Genomic DNA, 13384 nt, shown 5'->3' on the forward strand with positions numbered 1-13384 from the left:
TCCCTGTGAATGAGAGTTACAGTGGAGAAAATAGCGAATTATAATAGCGACGAGTGCATTAATACAAACCTGAATGAAAATGAATCAACACCTCCAAACAGATTTGAGATTTCAACAATGCTGTTATATAAAATAACAACATACTATATACATTTGATTTGAATCTACACCTTATGGCAAAACGTTTGTGGACACCTGGCCATCACATCCATATGTGGTTCTCAAACTGTTGCAAAAATGTTGGAAACACATAATTGTATAGGAGCTCTTTGTATGCTGTAGCATTGCAATTTCCCTTCTATGGAGACCCAAAGCTGTTCCAGCATGACAGTTCCCCTGTGCACAGTAAGACCTATGAAGACATGGTTTGCCAAGGTTGTTGTTTAGGAAGAACCCCTGACCTCAAACCCACTGAATACTTTTGGGATGAACTGGAACACTGACTGCACCCCAGGCCTCCTCACCCAACATCAGTGCCTGACCTCACTAATGCTCTTGTAGTTGAATGATCACAAATCCCTACAGCCACGCTCCAAAATCTAGTGGAAAGCCTTCTCAGAAGAGTGGAGGTTATAATAGCAGCAAAGGGGACTAAATCTGGAACGAGATGTCCAACTAGCACATGCGGGTGTGTTGTTCAGCTGTCCACAAACTTTTGGCCCTGGAGTGTATGATTATGTATGGTCATATTTGTAGGTCTTTAATGAAAATCTTTTATCGTTTTAGACCCTTATGGACTAAAGACGGAGAAACCCATTCCTTTCCATAAGGGCTTTGTGCTGGTGATGAGACATGGGCCATATCTCTCCCTCACAGCAGCTTTCCTCTTCATATCCGTGGCCATCCAGGTAAAGAGCTTACATTCAATATTTATTCAATCAGTGGAGAGGGAGGAAGAGTGCCGGGGGTGAAATCTTCGCAGAGTTGCCCTGAGACATAAATAATAGCCACTAACACTCATTCTTCATGCATTCTTCTCATGGTTGAGATATTTCATTGAATGAAGTCGTAGGTCCGGCTGATTAGCTTAATCACACAGCAACTACCAGAGCAAATTTATAATCATTTGGGTAGAACAAAACTGAGTTGTTCCGTAGCTCTTTTTGTATTTATATTGTTGACTGTCATTTTGCAGCTGATCCAGAGTAACTTTGTGTTGTTCTGCACATATGCAGTGGATCTCCGGGATCACTTTCAAAATATAGTGCTAGCGATTCTGGTGAGTGCGCATGACATCCATAGTGCATTCATTTTCAAAGCATGTAAGCTCTCTCATATATAGGCATTAAAAATGACAAATATGAGGAATAACCGATGGAAGATTATTTTACAGCAAAAAATTATATCTTACCAAAGTCTAAATATCTTGAATATGGACCTAATAGGTCTTATTATGACATTATTATAAACCAAATACTATCTGATTATTAAACTGTTTCTAGACATTTTTTCTCTTGTTTTTTTTTTTTTTTTTGGCAGATAATGTTAACATTTTAAGCATTTATTTTTAGAAAGAAGTAAAATTACTGTATCTACCCAGATAATAAAAAAAATAAAGCTTGAAAAGCATTTAAAAACAGACCAAATAACATTATATTTAATTTAGATTAATCTCATATAAAAATATTTTATATTAAACTTGCCCATATTTGAGATATTTTTACTTGCTGATGCACTTCTTTGCAGTGTTGTATTACAAAGAGGATGACTAAGTTTTGTTGCTTTTGCTTTCGTGCTCTTCACGCAAAACAGCTCTTATACTGTATATTGTTTTAAGAAATCCCTTTCACCCACTACACAGATGTCTGCAGCCTTGAGCATCCCTTTCTGGCAGTGGTTCCTCCAGAGGTTTGGCAAGAAGACAGCAGCGTTCTGTGGAATTACGGTAATTCTTATACTCTTTCTCTCTCTCTGTGTGTGTGTGCATGTGTGTGTGTTTTACAGGTCACCTCCTTTAACAAAACAAAGACACTAAGACAATTTGGCAAAATACTGTGGCAAGAAACAAAACACGGTAACATGGAACACGGTAGACTAAGACAAACGTAAGACAGAGAAGCAGTGCAAACAATGGCTATATATAAGTGTGCTCATTAACAGAAACGTGATTCAGGTGCAGGTAGTCATGTGACATGTAGTACAGTGCAGTGGCTGATGGGAACTGAAGTCCAGAGTTACCTCCTTGATATATGACAGAACCCCCCCCAAGGGCGCTTCTCCTGGAGCGCCCAAAAATGCACTCCCTCCATCTGGTAGTCCTGGCCCCTTGGACAAAATGTCCCCAGCAGAAGTGAAAAGCAGAGCGACGTCCTCAGTGGAGCAAGAAAGTAGAGTGACGTTCTCAGCGGAGTAGGAAAGCAGAGCGACGTCCTCAGCGGAGCAGGAACGCAGAGCGACGTCCTCAGCGGAGCAGAAACGCAGAGCGACGTCCTCGGCAGAGCAGGAACGCAGAGCGACGTGCTCATCGGAACAGGAACGCAGAGCGACTTCCTCATTGGAGCAGGCAAACAGAGCGGCGTACTCAATGGAGCATGAAAGCAGAGCGACGTCCTCATCGGAACAGTATAGCAGAGCAACGTACTCAGCGGAGCAGGAAAGCAGAGCGACGTCCTCAGCGGAGCTGGATCTCAGAGCGACGTCTGCATGGCAGGACAGCGGGACAACTTCCTCCGCAGGACAGGAGAGGGGAGCGATGTTCTTCGCGAGGCCCGATTGAAGCTCCAAGATTTCTGCGAGGCCATAGAGGGGAGCAAGGTTCTCCGCGAGGCCAGGGAGAGGAGCGAGGTTCTCTATTGGCATGGAGGCAGAGCGACATCCTCAGCGAAGCAGGATGGCAGAGCGATGCCTTCAGCCGAGCAGGAAGGCAGAGCGATGCCCTCAGCCCGAGCAGAAAAGCAGAGCGATGTCCTCAGCCGAGCAAGAAGGCAGAGCGACGTCCTCAGCCGAGCAGGAAAGTGGAGCGAGGTCCTCAGCCGTGCAGGAAGGCAGAGCGACGTCCTCAGCCGAGCAGGAAGGCAGAGCGACGTCCTTAGCTGAACCGGCAAGCACAGCGGCATTGTGCGCGTGGTTGGTGAACAGAGGGGAGCACTTGGGTATGTCAGGACACGGAGCAATGTCTTCAGCCAACCCGGGTGACTGAGCGGCGTCCTCAGCTGACCTGAAAAGCTGAGCGGTGTCCTCAGACGAGCAGGGAGGCTGACTTTCGTTCTCCGCTGATTCCGTTTCTGAACTAGATCCATTATAGGGGAGAGAGGGTGGGAGATGGTACTAGCCCCAACCACACACTCCCACTTGTACCCGGACTCCTCCTCCTGTTGGCGTGGCGTGGCGTAGTCCTCCATGAACATAGGTGGTAGATTGAAGCCCAGGTACTTCTTGGCGACCTACGTAGCACAGCTTGGTACTCCTCCTACTGTTGGCATAGCGTAGCATAGTACTCCGCTAACATAGGTGGCATAGTGACGCCCAGGTACTTCATTGTGATCTGCTGCTTCCGTTGAAGGTCTTACGTTCTGTCACGTTTCAAAGTAGATACGGAAGCAATCGCAGATATACAATGTTTTATTAAACAAACAAAGAACAAAACAAAGACACTAAGACAACTTGGCAAAATACTGTGGCAAGAAACAAAACACGGGAACATGGTAGTCTAAGACAAACTTAAGACAGAGAAGAAGTGCAAACAATGGCTATATATAAGTGTGCTCATTAACAGAAACGTGATTCAGGTGCAGGTAGTCATGTGACATGTAGTACAGTGCAGTGGCTGATGGGAACTGAAGTCCAGAGTTACCTCCTTGATATATGACACTATGGGATTTGTTATTTGTATAGACAGTGGTGTAAAAAGGCCAGAAAAACTGTACTTAAGTAAAATTACAGGTACTGTGTCAAAATTCTACTCAGCCAGAAGTAGAAGTACGGGAGCCAAAAATGTACTTGTGTGAAAAGAAAAAACAAGTCTCCGTTTAAACCTACTCAAGTCCCCATGAGAGGAAAAAAACATATGGATTTTTATCTGCATGACCAGCTAGTCTGATAAGCAGTCAGTCAGAAGGAAAGCTAACTTAGACAACCCTGCTGAAAAAACCCAATAGAAACCATCGCAGAATTTCTAGTGGTTTCCACTACAAATAACATTACACACCATCAACTAACTATTAAAACCATTACCATTGCCATTATTGGTCCTGAATGATACCCACTCAACATGCCACCAATAGAAGGCAACAAATTGCCAGTAGAGACCCACATTTTCCATTAAAACCAATACAATTCCTATTATAACCATTAAAACCATTACAAATTCGATGATGATTTCTATTGATTTCTTCAGGAGGGAAACCTAGAATGTGGCTTGCTGGTTAGCTAATGTTGAATTGGAATTAATGCTAGGTCAGACAGACTAGCAATGAAAACAAAACTTAAATAACTAGCTAATTTAACAAGCAACTTAAATTTAACTCAACATACTTCTTTAGCTTTGATGGGCGATTTTTTTTTAAAGAGAGGCAAATGAGTTATCCTTCAGTCTAAAATGGTACTTAAGTACAGTTACAAAGTACAATTACTCAAGTATTTTCCACCCTTGTATATAAAGTAGTGTGATGCAGTTTGATGGTGTCTGTGTACAGTGGATCATGCCCTTCACTGTGATGCTGGCATTCGTTCCAAACTTGATGGTGGCTTATGTGGTGGCTGTGTCTTCTGGACTGAGTGTAGCTGCATCACAACTTTTACCCTGGTGAGTTTTTTTTTTAACCCTATGAAACCTGATGTATGGTTAGTGGGACAAAATTGACCGTTTACAGAGTCACTCTGCTTCTCATTTTTTCGCGTTGGGCTAGTAGACAGGCAAGCAGACAGACAGACAGACATACAGACAGACAGACAGACAGACATATAGATAGATAGATAGATAGATAGATAGATAGATAGATAGCCAGACAGATAGATAGACAGGTAGACAGACAGACAGACAGATAGACAGACAGACAGATAGATAGCCAGACAGATAGATAGACAGGTAGACAGACAGACAGACAGATAGACAGATAGATAGATAGACGGGTAGACAGACAGACAGATAGACAGACAGACAGACAGACATAGATAGATAGATAGATAGAAAGATAGATAGACAGATTTACAGACAGACAGACAGATAGATAGATAGATAGACAGACAGACAGGCAGGCAGACAGTCAGATACATAGATAGACAGATAGATAGATAGACAGACAGACAGACATACAGATACATACGTACAATCCAAGTGAGTTGTTCTGTTCTGACTGCCAGGAGGAACTGAATTGAATCTGTAATGATGTAATAGAATTGTTATTCAGTGTCAGACCTCCATGTTATAGTGGGAGTTAGCAGTATATGAAATGTCAATTCAAGTTGTGGTAAGGTTTGCTCATAGTTTGTTCAAATGACCTTACTTGGCTGTATGATGTCATGTGAATGGATGAGAAATACTTACAGCTGTAAAATGAGAAGCAGCAAAGAGAAAGCTCTCCTGTTTCTGATCGATCGAATCCATCGCTGCTACCACTACTCCATCCTCTATATCTAATTACTTTGCAATCACCTTAATCACTGGTCTTATGTTTGGAACATATTTATTTTGGGTTTAAGAGTTTCCCTTTTGGCTGATGAGTAATCTCTTAAACAACCATCTGGCAATGTACAGTATGTTTAAGATCCCTTATAAAAAAAAAAATAATAATAAAAAAAGGAATTGAGCTTTACTGATGACTTGCATGTCTTACGTGTGAAATGATGGAGCAGGATTTGTGTCCAGGTCAATGTTGCCAGACGTAGTGGATGACTTCAGACTGGCAAACCGCAACTCGAAGGGCCATGAGGCGATCTTCTACTCCTTCTATGTTTTCTTCACCAAGTTTGCAACAGGGATCTCTCTGGGAGTGTCCACGCTCTGTTTAGAGTGAGTTTCGTCAAGGCACATATATAATTTTCCTTTGTATCCTCTGTAATTAAGCAATAGGTTTATTATAAGGGTTTGTTTCCATTAGAGTAGGATTTTAATCCTAATGTCTTTCCCTTATTTGTTCCGTTGGTAATTATTGTTGTCCATGCTGTAGATTTGCAGGCTATGACACAGGGGCATGTAGGCAGCCCAGTGCAGTAGTATACACTCTGAAACTCCTGATTGGCATGGCACCAGTGGCATTTATCATCACAGGCCTTGTCATCCTCCTGCTGTACCCCATCAGTGAAGATGTGAGACAGCGGAACAAACTGGCCCTGGAGGATCTCAGGTGACCTCCACATCTCATACACATGCGCATATGATTTGTGCTTATCTGTATTGTATCTTTATATATACATTTTATATGGCACATACTGTATATCGGCCTTTTTCTTGGACCTCATCAAATATCGCTTTATCAGATATCCTGTTACAACTACCTTCACTCTTTGTCTTCTTTAGAAACCAGACTATAAACTGCAGCTGCCTCAGAGAAGACCTGAACAGTGCATAAGCCCTTTCACATCACAGATTCAAATTCCAGCTTGGCCCTGGGATGAGATGTGTTAGTGTACATTACACTGTGTTAAATATAAGAAAGTTAACGTTTCATTTTTTCTCTGTATTTTTAAACGATATAATAATCCGCACTGCATATAAACAGTATGTACGTAATTTATATGAATGAATGTATGTTTCTTTCTCTTTTTATGCTGTTACAAATGGATATTATTTAACTATTTGAGTTCAACCTAATTGAAAGCAATATCATGGTGCTGTTAACATGGATTTGCCAATGTTACTCGAAAATGCTATATTATAAAACATTATAGTACACTTTTAGTACAATATACCTCAAGGTCAGATAATAAAATAATAAATAATCTGATTTAAAAGGACCTCATATTTAATTCACAGTACTTTTGTTCGAAGGAGGTGATAGTTCACGGGACATATTTGGAGTCTTCAATACTAAAAGTAAACATTTACAGTATATACAACTGTAATTGTAACCCAAGCCAAAACTATTAGATACTTTGAAAGTTACAATGAAAGATACTCTGGCCAGTAACGTCTGTCCTCACAACACAGTCTTACTTGCCAAAATGATCTCAGTTGAAAAGTTAAGTTTATGGTGAGGGGCACAGAATTTACACAGTGTGTAAATATAAAATTGTTGTTTGACTTATTGCTTCGAGTTCAATAACCTGAAAATCTGGAAAGCTCCATGAGCTTTGCAGTAACTCCTCTGGTTTGTTTTCTAGAACGTTTCAGAAATATATCAAGATATTTGAAGATTTTATCACATAAACAAAACTACTAAGGTGAACAGAGAACTAACTATTTAATTCTCACTCATTAGAATTCATATAAATGTGGCATCAGAGATGTGCTATGAAAAGAAATCATTACAATTTTAAACAATGTTTTTTGTCAACAATCTCTTTTGACCTGAGATGCATGACAGGTGTTTACACCAACAATAAACATTAAACCATAAAAAGCAGGCACTGGAGTAGTTTCTTGATGATGTACAAAAAAATAGACTCGGTCTTACTTTATATACAACAAAGTCACCAGTTCCCTGTAAACATTCATTATGACGCATTGTCTTTTCAACTTGATCTTCAGTAGTGGAGTGGGGAGTGTTTGGATGGGAAAGGCTACAATGCACAAAATCACTATTCTACATTTGTTGATTGTTGATTTTGAAGAGGTAGGTCATTACTCCCGCTGACGAGCTTGAAGGGTAACTTCCTCTTTGCACTCCGTATCGTGAGCTCCTCCTGGTGCTTGAAGGTGAGCGGTACAAACCCGTCTGCATCGGCCACTAGGACAATCCACATTGGCCCTGGATAAATACAGCCACAGCAGGTCATAAAGACCACCAAAATAATCTCTAGTAACCAATTTTTTAACAAACATTGATATAGTAGAAAACACAGATAAACCTAATGCTGCTCTATTACCTATTAATTTAAAATTCTGCACTATAACCTAATCATATATTAATTCTGCACTATAACCTAATCACATATTAATTCTGCACTATAACCTAATCATATATTAATTCTGCACTATAACCTAATCACATATTAATTCTGCACTATAACCTAATCATATATTAATTCTGCACTATAACCTAATCATATATTAATTCTGCACTATAACCTAATCACATTAATTCTGCACTATAACCTAATCATATATTAATTCTGCACTATAACCTAATCACATTAATTCTGCACTATAACCTAATCATATATTAATTCTGCACTATAACCTAATCACATATTAATTCTGCACTATAACCTAATCATATATTAATTCTGCACTATAACCTAATCATATATTAATTCTGCACTATAACCTAATCATATATTAATTCTGCACTATAACCTAATCACATTAATTCTGCACTATAACCTAATCATATATTAATTCTGCACTATAACCTAATCATATATTAATTCTGCACTATAACCTAATCACATTAATTCTGCTCTATAACCTAATCACATTAATTCTGAACTATAACCTAATCACATATTAATTCTGCACTATAACCTAATCATATATTAATTCTGCACTATAACCTAATCATATATTAATTCTGCACTATAACCTAATCACATTAATTCTGCTCTATAACCTAATCACATTAATTCTGAACTATAACCTAATCACATATTAATTCTGCACTATAACCTAATCATATATTAATTCTGCACTATAACCTAATCATATATTAATTCTGCACTATAACCTAATCACATATTAATTCTGCACTATAACCTAATCACATTAATTCTGCTCTATAACCTAAGATCACAGCACAAATGGTAGATTGGTCAGGAATGGTCAGCTAAATGTACACAAATATGCAGGTCATACAGTCGTGAAAAAAAACAAGTACACCCCATGGAAAACTACTGACTTTTATGACATATAGTGCCCTCCACTAATATTGGCAGCCTTGGTAAATATGAGCAAAGGGGGCAATACTAGATTCTGAGACCAAGGGTGTACTTATTTTTTCCACAGAACAATATCACATCTATTGATATATCTGTAGAATAAATGATTGAAAAAGCTAATTGTCCTTGTGGTTTTGTAAAAAAACAACAAAACAAAACAACAAAACTTTGTTAATAGGCAGTGTTTCAAAGATGATCAAATATTTGCCTGTCCAAATATATAAAATAAATAAATAAATAAAAGCCAATAATTTCCATGAGGTGTACTTACTTTTTCACACGACTGTATGTAAGGCTGGTGTAGTACACTTCACAGGGGAGGCTATATGTTGACTTAAACCTTAAATCGGATCAATGGCCATAATCTGTTTGCTATTTTCATCACAGCCAATTAACCACCTGAAAACTCTCAATCACTCACTCGCTTATTCACTCATCCACTCGCTCACAGTGACTGCTTTATTCTGGTCTGAGCCTATCCTGGTAACACTGGGAGCACGGTGGAGAATTTATCCTCATGGGATACTAGTCCATCTCAGGGCACCATTCACACACTCATTCACTAGGGCCAAGTCAGAGTAGCCAATCCACTTACCTGCATGTTTACTGGACCCTGGGAGAAAACCCAACAACTCAGAGGAAACCCATGCACACACAAGGAGAACATGCACAAAAACACCACACAGACTGTATACTTGTACTTCAAGATGAAGTCTACATATATTCCTTATTATTTTCTAAATCATGTAAGTAAATACTGCGATGGATTGGCACCACGTCCAGGGTGTACCCCGCCTTGTGCCCCCATGCTCCCTGGGATAGGCTCCAGCTTCCCTGTGACCCAGTAGGATAAGCAGCATAGAAAATGGATGGATGGATGGATGGATGTACGTAAATAACTGAATTATCATATATTTCTTGGGTTCATTTTCCAGGGTAAATAGAATGGTCCAGATTGGAGTCTATACAAATCTCTCTTTTCGCATTACCATGGCGAACTATTCCATGCTTGGTAGCTGATAATAAAAGAACATACCATGCATCATCTCCAAAACAGTCAGGCTGAAGAGTTCCTGCAGGACTCGGAGACAGAGTCTTCCTTCACACAACATCACCGGTCTCCTTTCATCCGTGTACACATTTTCAGACAGCTGCGTCTGAAGGGCAGAGAAAAAGAAATTGCTTCAATGTGGACTTCTTACTATAATTCCTCATGGTGCACGTGCACAAGCGATAGAAATGATTACTATACAATCTAGTACGTACTAAACTCACGGTATGTGAAATATAACAGTGTATTCTCACCGAATTGCCTTGTTAATAGATACTGTCTAGGTGTTCCTAATAAACTGGCAGCTTAGTGCAGATTAAGTCAGAGTCATCACTTCAGAAAATTCCTTCCAAGGTCAACAAATTAACTCCACAAAAAAAAGAACTGCAAGGCCCCCCTATAGTGTATAAAGATAAACATTTTTGGTTTGACTTATTGAACTCGATAGTCTGTAAAACTGAAAATGTCCATGAGTTTTGCAGTAAATCCTTTGATGTTGTGTTTTCTAGAACATTTCAGATAGGCTTGGCTGATATGGCAAAGATCTAATCAGGATATCTGATCACATAACCAAACTACTAAGATGACAACTACAATGATATATTTCATTTAATGTAAAAACAACAACAAGAGGAAAGATGAAAAATGAAACATGCATCGAACGTTTAATCAGTTAATTGTTACGAACTCGGGGCACGAGGCGGGGGACACCCTGGATGGGGTGCCAAACCGTCACATGATACAACTGCACACACTACGGACAATTTAGAAATGCCAATCAGCCGACAATGCACGTCTTTGGACTGGGGGAGGAAACCGGAGTACCCGGAGAAAACCCCCGAAGCGTTGGGAGAACATGCGAAGCTCATGCACACAGCGTGGAGGTGGGAATCGAACCCCCAACCCCTCAGGTGTGAGGAAAATGTGCTAACCACTAAACCCCATCCCTACCAACCATCTATTAAACAACAAACAAACGAAAAAAAGTAAGTGCATTGTTGTCATACCTGACATGTAACATGGACATACTGTGGTTCACAAGCAGGTGGGTAGCTGCTCATGAGCTTTTTCCCATTCTGGGTGAAGTCTTTGAGTTCTGACAGGCACTGCTGCACCTCTGCAAAGCGAGCAAATATCCTTTCCATGTTGTGTGCGAGTTGTTCGTGGTTGTTCTCTTTTGCCAGACACTGCTGCTGACTGTTCTTCAGCAGAGGAGAATCAGAGAGCAGCTTTTCTGACGCTGTGTATCGAGGGGAAGACGGTCGAGTGGACTCATGGCTGGCTATGGCTAGCGTAGTCATGCGATTGACATGATCCATATCGTAGTTTTCCAGTGTGATGGAGGAGGTGCTGGAAGTGGCTCTGTCTGAGAAGTCGGCTGAGCTTGACTCTGAGGTGCACACTTCCTCAATTAGCCTCTTCCTGATATTTGATGGCAGGTTTACCGATCCCCCTGGAAGAACAAGGTCCTTCACTGCAAAATCTTTAGCATAGGCCTCCGAATGACGCCAAAGCTCATGGAGATCGCTCGGCGACTCAGGCTTCTGGACAACTGGCGAAGTTGTGCCCTCGTCAAACACCAGCTCCTGAGCTACGAGCCTGAGGATGTATTTGTCCGTGTTGGAAGACGGAAGGAAGGTCGGGTCGTTGGACTTCTGTCGGCCAAGCATGACTAGGATCTTCTTACTGCTAAGGAAGCATAAACCTTTAGGTCTTTCATTCTTCTGCAGGTGGATCTGTTGAACGTTGGGCATGGAGGACGCCATGATGGAGTAGACCAATATCACACTGCACGTATTGGATGCCACTGCGACCGTGTTTCCTTGTGGGTCAAAGGCCATGATGTCAGGGACCAGAATACCAGGGATGCTTACTTTCCTGGTAGTCGTGACCTTTCGCTCGTACTTGACCAAAATGAAATGTGACGAGTCTTGACCTGATCCTGTCAAATGATCTCGTTGCCTCAAGTGAATCAAAGGACTAGGGTCTGACATTCGGTGTTTCGCCAGAATTTGTGTAAGGTCAGTGGGGCCAGTGGAAGAAATGAACCCTAAAGGTAGTGAACGCTCCGAGTCAAAGGACCTTCTCCTGGATTCTGAGCAAGCATCTTCTGACATTACAGCAGAAGACTGACGAGAAGACACTGGCTTTGATTCATTCGGCAAGTCAAAGGCAATACCTGAATTAAGCCCACAGATTTTATCTAGCGGCAGTTCTGTTGTAACAGCCACCTGAGCCTCATCGATAGACTCAATGGCACAGATATAGCCTCCAACGTCAAAAACAGGGCAAAATGAACACGCAACCAGACTTTTCTGGATGTCGTTCCATATATAAGAGTGAAGAGCGCTGCCGATGGCAACCACCAGTCTGGTTCCGTCTTTAGTCCAGCATGCACAGTGGATCAGACCGTTGCCACGGATGTCCGCCTTCACTCGTCGATTATCCACACGCACTGAGAACAGCACAGAGGCATCCTGCTTAGTCAAAATCGCCAGGATGTCTTGTTTGGGGTGCCACACACAGCCATGAGACAGCAGTGGGAAAGGCTCACTCATTTCACACGTCTGGGTGCACAGCAGCTTGTTCTGCTCGAGGGCACTCAGCTGAAGCTGCCACACCGTCACATGCTTCTTGTGCTGTACCGCGAGCAGAGCAGGAGACCCCGAACAACACAGAGGTCCCCAGAAAAGTCCCAAGACATGTTCAAACTGTCCGATTACATTAGTGTCGCCAAATTTAGGCTCGCCGGCAACATAGTAGAACGAGGTGAGGCAAACCTGTCTCCCATCCGTCCAGGCTATCCCATGCACGGGATGAATGGCTTGGAGCAGTGTATTGAGTCCCGTCCTCGGAAGTTTAGCTTTTCCTAATTCCATGCTCGTTAGGTCTGTCAATCGAAAAGATTTTGAGAATTTTGATTAATCAAGATAATCAAGGGTACTGAGATATCAAAAATATATACTGCTTCAAGCCAGAGCTCAGCAAGGTTGTGTATGATGTTCACTCAGAATACTTAAAGACTCTTCCCCCAGTCTTCTGAAACGTGAAATCCCTAATCCTACTCAAGGATGACCTGATTAATCTGACATGACCCTTTAAGATTACTACTTTCAAGCAAGATTAGCCTATTCTAAATGTATCATTTTGTATTTATTATTTTTAAGCAACTGCATTACACTTAAAAAGAAATCGTTAACACGTGAAACTACAAAAAAAAGAAAAAGAAAAGAAAAAGAAAAAGGAAAGAAGTTTATTACACAAACATTGAACTAGTTAGCCAGCATGCCGGCTACTCGTGTTTACTCCGGTGCGTTGCTAAGAAGCATGTGTACAAACAACAGTGCTATTAGAAATTAG

The 13384-nt window shown here is 41.1% G+C and overlaps 2 protein-coding genes across 5 annotated transcripts in view; one reads left to right on the top strand and one right to left on the bottom strand.

Moving 5' to 3' along the window:
* The window catches only part of mfsd2b (MFSD2 lysolipid transporter B, sphingolipid), a 23024-nt gene extending 15522 nt beyond the window's left edge, over positions 1 to 7502 (top strand). For all 4 annotated transcript variants that reach the window (XM_017456627.3, XM_017456630.3, XM_017456629.3 and 1 more), the window contains exons 9-15: positions 727 to 848; positions 1136 to 1219; positions 1802 to 1885; positions 4635 to 4744; positions 5807 to 5950; positions 6108 to 6284; positions 6458 to 7502. In XM_017456627.3, the coding sequence (XP_017312116.1) occupies positions 727 to 848; positions 1136 to 1219; positions 1802 to 1885; positions 4635 to 4744; positions 5807 to 5950; positions 6108 to 6284; positions 6458 to 6509 (773 nt within the window). In that variant the 3' untranslated portion in view covers positions 6510 to 7502. The remainder of the gene's footprint in view (positions 1 to 726; positions 849 to 1135; positions 1220 to 1801; positions 1886 to 4634; positions 4745 to 5806; positions 5951 to 6107; positions 6285 to 6457) is intronic.
* Positions 7317 to 13384, bottom strand: part of wdcp (WD repeat and coiled coil containing) — a 6251-nt gene continuing 183 nt past the window's right edge. Inside the window, exons 2-4 of the mRNA XM_017456625.3 lie at positions 11032 to 12914; positions 10010 to 10130; positions 7317 to 7847 (exon numbers count right to left, since the gene is read on the bottom strand). Of these exons, the coding sequence (XP_017312114.1) occupies positions 7678 to 7847; positions 10010 to 10130; positions 11032 to 12903 (2163 nt within the window). The 5' untranslated portion in view covers positions 12904 to 12914 and the 3' untranslated portion in view covers positions 7317 to 7677. The remainder of the gene's footprint in view (positions 7848 to 10009; positions 10131 to 11031; positions 12915 to 13384) is intronic.

The sequence above is a fragment of the Ictalurus punctatus genome, chromosome 25 (genome assembly GCF_001660625.3).
Source record: "Ictalurus punctatus breed USDA103 chromosome 25, Coco_2.0, whole genome shotgun sequence".
Lineage (NCBI taxonomy): Eukaryota > Metazoa > Chordata > Actinopteri > Siluriformes > Ictaluridae > Ictalurus > Ictalurus punctatus.